General features: G+C 31.8%; 1 protein-coding gene across 1 annotated transcript in view; it reads right to left on the bottom strand.

The window, feature by feature from the left end:
* SEMA3C (semaphorin 3C) overlaps positions 1–12,399 on the bottom strand; it is a 177,798-nt gene that overhangs the window by 58,959 nt on the left and 106,440 nt on the right. Inside the window, 7 exon segments of the mRNA XM_077152163.1 lie at positions 1,868–1,995; positions 1,998–2,011; positions 2,842–2,911; positions 4,272–4,386; positions 5,649–5,791; positions 7,416–7,535; positions 11,623–11,713. Of these exon segments, the coding sequence (XP_077008278.1) occupies positions 1,868–1,995; positions 1,998–2,011; positions 2,842–2,911; positions 4,272–4,386; positions 5,649–5,791; positions 7,416–7,535; positions 11,623–11,713 (681 nt within the window).

Raw genomic sequence — 12,399 nt, 5'->3', positions numbered from 1 at the left:
TCTTCAGGACTTCGTGGTAGGCAAATGATTTCTTAGACTTTACACCAAAAGCACATGTCACCAGAATAAAAATTTTAAAAGTGACAGATGCAGATATGAGTAGGTCAACTTCAAATAATAAGTCACTCACTAAATACGATTTATCTTTGGAGGATGGTATCAGTGAGCCACCTGGAAACTCATTAAATACTCTGTTGACTTATAATGGAATGTAGAGATTTTTCAGCTTTTTCTTCCCTTTCTCTTCTTTTATGTAATCTCTGCTTCCTATCCAAAATTCCCTAACCTGAAGTATCCTAAAATGGATGTATTTTCTGGCTTTTTTTCATTGTGTTATATGAAGTAATTAAATATTTTATTCATCTTCTGTTAAGCTACATGCATCAAAGAGAAGTAATAAAAAGAGGATATTGCAAATTCTATGATATGACTTTACTGCTAGCATGATTAATTATGAGTTTTTAAATTTTAATGCTTTTACAGGTATATAGTAATCTGATCATCCATCTAAAGTTAATTAAAAGTTAATTTACTATATAAAATACATATCAGTGATTAATCTTTGAACTTCCTGATCAAGGAAGTTCAAATTGGAACCCTTTAACTTTTGAATAAATAAATAAATATTTTTCTTTAAAGACATAACTAACTATTTTCTCTGTTTTTTTAAAAGTTGACAGCAGTATATTTCAAGAGTATGAGAAAATAAAGGATTAAACTATGCATTTCAAATAAACTCTAATAATAACATTAAGTGAATCAAAATAAGGAGAAATTACATGGGCTGAATATCTGAAAAAATATTAACAAAGGTAATTTTAAGACAAGCACAAAGAAAAAAAACCTTGTTTAAACAAATAGCATGTTCAATGATTTTTTAATTTTTCCCCATAAACTCATTCTTCTTTATTTATTTCTATTACCACTTTATAATTGCAACTCGTTTTATGACATGCAGGGATAGAAAAATTTATGCTTCTCTTGAGGGTCAATTGTATACCATGTCCTTTCAATAAGCAGCCTTATGTCATTTTACAGAGACAGAAACTAATCAATATTCTAGAAAGTGGCACTTTTATGTACCAAAGGAAGTAAAAAATATCACTGGAGTCCTATAAATGTTCAATTTCAATCCCCCACTGTACTGTCTGTATCTTCATCAAAAAAAAAGTTTTGAATATTTCCTTTAATATTACTAATTTTGCATGCACGGATATATCTGTATGTCTCATAAATAGTAGTACTAGTTCAGGCAATTTCTAATTTATCAAGCTGCATACAGTTGAGTGATTCTTATTTGTATACGGTTTTATAATTTATAAATATATCATTTTGATTATAACACTTTAATTGCAATTATTTTCTCACATATACTGAATATTTTTGTGAGAAATATATAACAGATAATTTCTAACTACAAATATCTCTTAAGATAGAAATACCTGAGGTATTTCTAATTAATTCTCTCGTATTTATTTTTTCATTAAAGTGGATGAAACCTCAATATAGAGAAGTGTAGTGAAAAGCAAGTAGCATTTAAATTCTTACCCTCTCACCTGAAAGTTAAAAACATTTTGGCTTCTTGACCAAGAAGTTAAGGAAAATATCTCTTCCCTGGCTAACTTACATAAAATTTAAAAAATCTGAACAAAATTTTGTTAGCAATAACATTTTAAAAATGTAAAGCATGCTATGACGTATGCAACACTTTGTAAAATCTCACTCTGGGAATTTGTGGGTAAAACATTGTAACGAGTATATCAGGAGGTCTAGGGTTGTATTTAATAACTATCAACAGGATATTAATTTCTGTTAAATTATATTTTAAAATAATAATAAACGCAAAGAAACTTTCCTGGATACTTACAGTGCCAGGCCGAGGATATGGAATTCTGCCCTGATAGGAAATCAGCTGATGATTGGGCCCTTCCTTGTGGGCAAAAGGCCCATTAAATACGGTCTGTATATCAGATAAATGATACACACACACTGCGATCCTTTAAAAACTGAGCTAGAAAAAGAAAAGAAAAAGAGATTATTTTCTTAATTGAAAAAATTTAAATGCAATAAAAATAGACTTTGAAGTTCTTTACAATAAGTTGAGATGATTCATTTTGGAAAAGTTGAACACTATGGTTTCAAAAGTTGAAAAACTTCCATTTTGAAATAAGGCATTAAAACATTTACTTTAACGAGTGCACGGGTGGTTCAGCAGTAGAATGCTCGCCTCCCATGCGGGAAAGCTGGGTTCCATTCCTGGACCAGGCACCCCACCCGCCCAAAAAAAGAGCATTTAATTTACCCATGGAGGCAGTAGACACTAATAAATTTCAATAAACTTTCAATGGTTCAAGAAGTAGAACACAACTGAGAAGTTTCTAGTGCCTTATCTTTTCAATAATAACAAAAATGGATGATTTTTTAAAAACATGAATTCAAATTACAAATCACTATGAATATGAACTATCATAATTTAACTCAGAGAAATCAATCCCATTAATAAAATAACACTATACCTCTTTTATGAAATAATGTTATTTTAATAGAAATGCCAAAATTTTATTTGAATGAGTCCTCAAATTATTTTCTTTATAACATATAATATAGTGATAAAATTTGAGAAAATAGTGCATAATCACTATAAAAATTGTACAAAACTATTTTGAGAAGGTTAGTTCAGCTCAAATGTATTTTGGTGATCAGGAAAATAAATAAACCTGGAATTTATATCCCAAATGTTATGTTAAATAGAAAGCTGAATAAGAGAATTCTTTTGTAACAATTGCTACAGTTCAATAAAGTTCATGTTTCACTCATAAAATGTAATTGTGTAATAATTACCTTGATGTTGTAAAAATGCCATATACTAGTGTTGTTCTTGGATTATCAGTTTCTAGCAGAAAAACATCCTCTGTAAAAGAAAAGATGTCATTCTTTTAAAGTTTCCAACTTGTAACTGTATTTTAAAGAATTTACTCTGAGGAAAAAATTTCAACTATGGAAAGTATTATTCAGAAAGATACACCTATAGCATCATTATACTTTGAAAAAAACTAAATGATAGGCACATGCTAAAGTAAGTTAAATGAAATGTTAAAAGGGATATTTATGAAGACCTTGTAACCATATGGAAACCATGCTGTTAAATATTAAGCAGGAAAGGCAAATGGTATATACTATGGGCTACAACCATGTAAATTTCAAAACCATACACCAGAATACACCAAAAAGATTGAAACATCCTGAGTCTCTGAAACATAAACACATTTGCAAATTATTTTGGGGAAATAATGAGAGGCTGGGTTATGTCACAATATGATGTTTAGAATTTTTGTATCTAGAAAAACTGGTTTAGAAATGATGGGTTCCATGATCAGCATAAATGCTTCTGAGGAGACCAACTATCAGTCTTATTTTAAATTTCTTTATTTTTTACATGGGCAGGGACTCCGGGAATCACCTTGGCAGGCGAGAATTCTGCCACTGAGCCATCATTGTCCGCCCCAGCTATCAGTTTTTATAAGTGTTCAAAATACTGTTTTTATCATATTGTAATGTTTTTATTGGTTGTCTCATCACCTGCCTCAAAATCTCAGGATAACTAGTACTTTAGAGTTTGAGGATTAAGGCAGCAGAAAAGTAACTTCCAAAGGTCACTTAGTAAATGTGACACTATAATGTGCGCCAAGTTTTTCTGATTAAAAGGAGAACTGTTCCTGGGTGGGAAGGGACTGGGTTGTTCAACCTTACCTGACTGGAAAGGACAAGCCTTCTCATTCATGCTGAGAACACCTGTTCCCAGGGTCACCAAGAAGAACTACGACAGACACACAAGTCTCCTAATTTTCAGTCTAACACTTTTCCATCTAATCTCCCTTCTGTCCATTAGATGCAGTAGTAAAAATATATAACTGTATTCTCATACAAATTGATATCAAATCAAAGTATTAAATATTTTAATATAAATAAGATCCACATCTAGCTATAAAAGCAGAAGCATATCACAACCTGTGTATAAATTATACAAGTAAAACACAAACACACACATTTACGGTGAATTCAACGAAATACATGTTTCCGCAGTGCATTCAAGGACAAAATAGATAAAAAACCCTTTTAAAAAATTTGTGAAGGGAATTTAGATGGTTAATACAAATTGGCACATTATTTATGCTAAACATACACGTGGAAAATATAGCCTCCTTGGTAACTTATATATAAACCCTACAAAGTCTCCTTAAAGATCACTTCTCAATCCAACATCTATGTACCTAATTCATCAAAGTATGTCTCCGGGCCGTCTTCATCTGTTACTGAGCACACCAGCCTCGCTTTTAAGAATGTGGTCCACTTGTTGACGAGGCTACGGAGTCCACCGGTATCGTTCTGTCAATACAATTTAGGTTCATTAAATACCCATCTACATACAGATTAACATTTCAACTTGGGATCTTAGTACTTGGGGTTTTGTTAAAATGCTGAAGGATGGCAATGCTGACCATACCCACACCTCACTACTAAGGAGGTGGATTATATTTAAGATGTGTAGTATCATTTTACAAAATATTATTCTCTTGTAGTATGGTATCAGTTGAAAGTGATAAATGATTTTAATGAATGAATTTAATAAATGTGCAAAGCTTTCTAATTTTAACCATGCCTGGTGGGAACATTATGCCATGTGGGGAATATATACCTCAATTTTCCTTTTCCTTATAAGTCATCGCCTTCAACATGAACATAAGTTATTGTATACAATGAGACTTGCCGATTCTACTGTGGTTAGGAGAGTGGATTTGTCCTCTCACTAATGATCTCCAATAATTCTATTCTTCCTCTTTCATTTCACTGGGTCATCAGTTAGTCCTCAGTATTTCTAATCAGGTGCTTTAGTGTACATATTTCTCTGGGTGAGACAGGGGAAATGGCATTTGAATAGTTCCCATATAGTCCCTGGGTAAATTATTTATGATAATATTTTTCCTCTGTGTCCAGAAGCCTTTCCCCATTTCTGTCAGCTCTTCTGCCTTGTTCCAAATGATTGAGAAGCAGGTGACCTTCCTGATTAGTCATGTAATATTTAAAGGTAAATTATTTTGAACACTAACTGCTTTAAGAAATCCTTTTGCACAAAGGACGCTAACAATAATTAAATTAGAACTCTGCAAAACTCAGGTATGTGAGAACATCATGACTTTTTTGAGTTGTTATTTATAACCATTGCTTATGCACATGAACTTTTGTTACTATTTATAAGAATAAGATATTAATAAAACATTTCTTAATTTTTACTAGTATAGACCGTTCCACAATAATTATCTTTTTCTGAGATTTTGCTCTTTTTATTAATAAAGTTGTCTGGTTTCTTTTGTTAATATACATTTTAGCTATTTGTTTTTTATAGCAGTGCATTAAATGGAAAAGCAAAAACCCACACCTGCATCATTTCCATGAATTAATTTTTATTTACTGAAATAGACTGTGCCCACTCCTATGCTACTGTGAGTAAACATTATATAAAAATTAATTCTCAATATTTTGCCAATTTGGAACAGATAATAAAAGCAGGAGGACCAACTATGCAAAAATAAGACATATATTTAGACTTGCTTAGTCTTTTCTTCAAATTAGAACAGCATAATACTTACAGGACATATTCTAGCAATCATGGAATGAATTTGCCTTGTGCTCCTGTTATTGTCAGTCAGTTTCTCTTTGAAGAAGAAATACACCTTAGCATCATTTGGATCAGTGCCATCTGGGATGACATGAGCATCCACAAACATAGGCTCTGGAAAAAAATATTGAAATTATTTAAACCCATAATGAAAATCCATCCAATATTCTTCTAAGCAGACCACAGGCATGAGTCTTCTCCATCGTTGGTGCAGAATCTCAATTCAATGTTCATAGGCAAAATCTGTAAAAAAGCAGTGATTGTATTCACTCAGCACCCCACATCTGTAATGTGAAGCATGGCTGAAATATGATAGACTAAACTATTTTTCTCTGTCTGCCAGACATTCTGGAAGTGCAGTAAATGCAAACATTCTTTGTGCACTGATGAGTTTTTTAAAAATTGAAAGGTTTTACTACCATTTATTTCCAATGGGATATGATGGTTGTTTTATTGGAAAAAATGTTTGTTTTTAAAGTATGGTTCTCAATCTAGTGCATATAAGCTTAAATTAACTGAAGTAGAATAAGTAGCTGGGTACCCAAGATCTGAAAAACACATTATCTTAAAATACAGCATATGAAATGAAGGGGAAACTCTTCAGGCAAAAAATTTGTGACCTTTGAAGACATAGAGGGTTTCCTTCTTTCAAGAACCAAACAACTTTTAGAATGTTCTATTTCCAGATGTACTGCAAGAATAATTTGAAGAATTAAATGGACAATCAATGCTTTCTTTTGCTGGCCTATCAGTGAACTAAGATGTTTCTCTGTGCTGATTCATGCTTAACTGAGCAATGTTAAGTGAACTGCCAAGGTTAAGGGCAGCTAGAAATTTCCCCCGGGTGAAGTGACAAGGATCTTAGTGGTCTCTTCCTCGTCCAAAATACAGCAACTAGTAGAATCAGATGGTAAAGTCAAATGACCCCTTTCACACTGGGAATTCCATGTAACCCCACGAATTGGATACAGTTGAGCATTGATAATCAGAGTGCTTACACCTATGATTTCTATCAAATAGCAGTCAATTATGAGAAAATAATATACTCTTGTTTTATAATTATTGTATCTAGGCATAAAACAAATAGGAAGACTTACTGATTATAGCCTACTCATTATTATTAATATTTAGATGTCATAAATTTAGGATAATTTTTAGATTTAGCATTGTTAAAATATCTAGGCAGGGCGGGTCATGGTGGCTCAGCAGGCAGAGGATTCGATTCCCAGTACCTGCCCATGCAAAAAAAAAAAAAAAATATATATATATATATATATATATATATATAATATAAATACTTGAAGAATTAAATGGACAATCGATGCTTTCTTTTGCTGGCCTATCAGTGAACTAAGATGTTTCATATATATATATATGGACTAAATGAATTAAAAAGCATAATTATCTGCAATACTTTATAATTAAACAACTAAGAAGTCGTGAAATTTTCTCTTTTATGTTTAAGTACTGGTATGTGTGATGAATATCACTGTCACTTTTATTTATTCCTATATACAATGACAATTACATAATGATTAATAAAAGTAAGATTTGAAATGATAAATTATTGGAAATTTCAATTATTTATTTATGCTAAATATTTTAAATCATGGAGTACAGAATTATCTTTAATCAAGTCAGGAACTGATATTTTCATTTTCCCCTAGTTTCCACTGTGGAATTACATCAATTAGTTTAAAACATGATACTCAGAAAGACGAATAAAATGTTTTCTTACCACTTAGCCATTTGGAATTGTGTTGATCAGTTCTGACTGCATTCCTCTTGGTTAAACTTCGAAAGATAGCAGCATCTGTCCCCATGAAATCTATATACATTCCAGAGAAAAGCTCCTCATCTATGAAAAAGTAAGGAAACGTCAGTGAAATTTTTTTTTGTTTTTTAAAAGCTATTACAGAAAACAGAAGAATTTATATACTTATTAGTAGATTATTACACATATAGCAGAGGTTTATCAATTGGTTTCCATTGCCCAGTCGTTAAAAAAATTAGCTAAATTTTATGCTGGTCTCATTATTGCCTGTAGTATTATGACCAGGTTTCTTTAAACAAACCTCTAACCCACTTTATTACATGAGGAAATAAAAATCCTTCTTCTTGCACTTCATAGTACAAAATATCAATGTTTATTTTTAGGGCATATCAGAAAAGGCTGAAATTGTGTACATGTAAAAGATAATAACACAGCTTAACTATTACTTTACTTCAATGAATTAAAAAAAAATTTTGAGCCAAAAAACTTGGTTTCAGATTTTGGCAGTCACAAATCAATTGGGAATTAGAGAAGAGTCACTTAACAGTCTTAAGTCTTGATGTTTTCATCTGTAAAATATGGGGATTAGATTATGATCTCAAAACTTCTCATATTAAAAATTTTAAAGATTTTCCTAAACAGTTTAGATATAATTATTAATTATTTTTATGACATGGAGCTCACATTAAATTTGTCAAAATGATATTTTAAAAAATATTTTTATTGACAAAACAACATACAAACACATTTTTTTTCCCCTTATATGGTCAGGCACTGGGAAGGGAACTCAGGTCTCTGGCATGGCAGGTGAGAGCTCTGCCACTGAGCCACCGCTGCCTGCCCACAAACACATTCTTAACATACAAACATTTCATACGTGCTGTACAATCAATGGCGCACAATATCATCACATAGTTGCGTATTCATCACCATGATCATTTTTCAGAACATTTGCATCACTCCAGAAAAAGAAATAAAAAGAAAAAAGAAAAAACTCATACCTTACTCCTCCCTCTCATTGACCACTAGTATTTCCATCTACCAGATAGATTTTAACCTTTGTTCCCCCTTATTTGTTTATTTTTTATTCACATTTTTTTACTCATCTGTCCATACTCTAGATAGAGGGAACATCAGATGCAAATAATATTTTTTGTTAAAATAATATTAATGATTAACTTATTTAATCATTAAAAGCCTATTTTTTTATTTTTAGTGCTAAAAGTTTCCTTTTAAGATAGATGAAATGCTGCTCTTTCAATTGCAAATAGACTATAACAATCGAATATAGCGACAAGAAAGGAAAATTAACTGAAATTATCATCATTAATTGCAGACAAATATGTAAATATGTATATATAACTTTGGACATTAGCATATCTGTTAACATCCCTATTAATATGCATCCTAGCATGGAGCACTAAGCATTTAATTGGTAAAAAGCAATATTATCCTTGAGTATAAAACAGTAGCTAAATACGCATTTTGTAAAGAATCAAATATATCACATCTGGCCCACTGACCTGCCACGTAGCTGTGTTTTTTGACTAATGATCTAGGACTATTCCCTTGGCTACCTCTAGATCATGCTCATCTTGGCAGGACTGGAACATTTTGAAGAACTCTAGGCTCACTGTTTAGTAATAAGCAATACCAGTTGGCCCAGGTTAGATAGGATAGAGATTGGAATGTTTCTAATATGTGCTCACCAGGTCATGCAGGGACCCCTAGCAGTTAGCCGGCAGGTATGCAGGCACTGCTTCATTCACCACTTCTTCCCATTGGGCATCAAAAACCTGTGAGAATGTATTATTGGGAAAGAACAAAAATGTGCAGAGGCATTTTTGATCAATTTAGCCTCTTTAACATTCTATGCACATTTGCGGAGCACATAAACATGCATATTTGGCTGTTAAATTCAGATTGCTTAGTAATTAATTATTTCAGATTTTTGTTATACTCAATTACCCACACAACAGTGGATTACAAGTTCCTGCTGCTTAATAGATCGACTAGCGCAGCTATTATAATTCCCATATCTCCTTCCAGGAAGAAGAAAAATGACAATTGGCAGTTGGTGTATGGCCGAATAGGCTCATTCTAATCCTACTGCATACTACTTTGTTAGTAGTGTCTTGCACATTACAAAATCTGCATATCTAATTGGCATTATTTCTCATCTTAAATTCTCAGTCATTTTAATAAGGTAAGAGGTTTATTTTATATTAATAAGAAATATTTGACTGTCACTTTGAAAAGAATTTTGTTTGAAAGGAGGGATTATTTTTTTCAGGATTACTTTTGCAAAGTTCTTACACAAAGATAAACTTGTGCCTTTTAACTTTAAAGCAAAAAATGTTTTGCTTTCCAATTGTACTTCCTCTGACCAGAAAAACCTCATGTGTTTTGTGATAAGTTCTTGAAGAGACATCATCCAATATCTTTGTGTCATAACAATGACTAAAAAACAGCCAAAGAACACCAAACATGCACAATGAATTACATGTTAAAGCTACATTGTGAAATATGGAATTCTTCTATTCTCAGTGTTTCTTGGTACCTTAGCAAATGGAAGTATTTTAGCCAATCTATTTTATTTAGTATATTGCAATTGAATGGAAATGATAAAGCACTAATAAAAACAGTAAAAGTAAAGGAACATGAATATAGGAATTGAAATCATAGTTATTTGAAAAACCAAGAAGTTCAATATCTAACTCTTATTTTTTAAACAAATCTAATGCTTGAAGTGCAAACTATTGATTTACATGACACAGTTTAACACAAAAATGTATAATGCCTTTCTCTAGCCTTTTTATCCTGAACAAAATACAATGAGCTAGAATTCCAGTTATTACTGTGTTACCACTTTGAAATTTATTTTCACATGTTTAACTTGAAAAAAGTGAAATGAAAACTCTTTCTGTATATATTCAACTCCTATGATATATATCATACAATTTTTAGAGGTGAATAAAATTCCCTTCATATTAGTGGAAATATTATCCAAGACACTCTTTCTGTTAAATAATACTTTGGAACTTATCTGAAAGACCATGCATCAGACATAACTGAGTATCTTTTAGTTTCAAAACTCTCTAACTTTCCATCCTACTGATAATAGTTTTGGCTCCACTTTGCCCAATTTGAATGGATAAATGGAATATTTCACTGGATACCTTCCAAACGCACACTTCAGTCAGCTTGGGTGTACCTGCCTAAATTTAATTTTCATCTACAAAAAAGATGGCTTGCCTATTTTAAACAGATTAGAGTAAGGATTTTGAACACAGTAATTAATTTCTCACCTGTTTTATTGGCAAAGGTTACAATATTCTACTACTAGCAATACAAACAGAAACCAAAGAGGAGAAAGCATCTATTATATGTTCAGCATTCTGAAATCCAAAATTTCTCACCACAAGTCAATTTATGATGACTCAGACATTTTCTAAAAAGTATCTTCAGTAACTATAAGAGAATGGCTTTTAAGTGAGCCATAGGAAAGCAGCACCCAATGACTGATGTTCAATGACATATTATTTGTCAATCTATGTAATAGCAAGCAATTGGGCCTGCTGCTTAACTGAAATTTTATGGAAAATGAGAAGATGAAAACGTGATTTACCACTACCTTCTTTTCAGTAAAGCCACTTCTGGACCATTCACAGAAGTTGAAGAGATGTGCTTTGTTCACCTTTCCTTTAGAAGACATACTATTTGCAATAGTTTTTAAGGCAGAACTAAAACATGAGAAAAACTTGGTGCACTAAATACTAGAAAAACAATACAGAAAACATTGAAAAATACTTTATAGTGTGTGTATGTACATATATACACTATATATATATATATATATATACATATACACACACATGCATGATTTTTTTTGTAAATAATTCACTTGTTCTGGAATGGCAGAACTATCATTTTAGATAAAAAAATTACGTTTCTTATTTAAACATAAGTGTTCTTGGAAATGAGAAATTAAGATCTCTATCAGATCACAACTTTCTTCCTATTACTTTATTCAGATAATATCATCCATCCGAACTCGTTTTTTACATAGGCATGCATACCTTGTTATGAATTCCATTTCATTAATTTCCTTTGTTATTTTTATTTAATGCCATCCCCACTCCCAGTCCTGCCACTTTTATCTTCTACTTACTGATCATAACGGACACCGTGTTCACATTGGGATTGAAAGAGCAGCGTCCCTTTCCAGATTCACACTTGGAGTCAATCACGAAAACTTGGTCCTTTATTGTAGACAAAATTGAAAATGTAACAGCAATAACTTTATCTTTAGCAAAGACTTGTTCTTCAGTAAAACAAAACAACATGAAAGATAGTATGATTTCTCCTTGATTGCTTATGCCTTTTCAATTTACCATGTTAAGACTTACTTGCCCGATAAGAAGAATCCATGTGTAAATCATAAGCTAACCTCAGCAGGTATAGTTCTCATCTTATGTCATTCCCCATAGAGCTGATCCAACATAGAGCTCTCTTCGAATCAACATGATCTAAAATTCACTTCAATGTCAAGGCTATTATAAAGTTGAACCAGATTTGTTGGACACTGGCCAAAAGAAGAAAACTGTGTTCACAGAGAAATGTTACATAAGGACTACAATATTTCTAGAATAATTCCAATGTCTTTCTAAAATAAGATCTTATGCTTTTGTTTAATTTAATTTCATAAAGCCATGAGTCACAATCAACAAAATAACTAATAATTTAGATAAAAGGTATAATTTAATCATTTGTCTATTTGTTCAACAAAGATTTACTGAGCCTCTACTATGTGCCAAGCACTTAACAAAATACTGGGGACACAGTAAACAAAACAGACAAAAAATCTCTGCCTCAAGTGATGTATAATCTAAAGGGGTAAACAGAAAATAAAGGGAATAAATTAGTAAAATATATAGTGTGTTAAGTA

This window comes from Tamandua tetradactyla, chromosome 1, assembly GCF_023851605.1.
Source record: "Tamandua tetradactyla isolate mTamTet1 chromosome 1, mTamTet1.pri, whole genome shotgun sequence".
Taxonomy (NCBI): Eukaryota; Metazoa; Chordata; class Mammalia; order Pilosa; family Myrmecophagidae; genus Tamandua; species Tamandua tetradactyla.
This window is presented reverse-complemented; position numbering and strand designations above follow the sequence as displayed.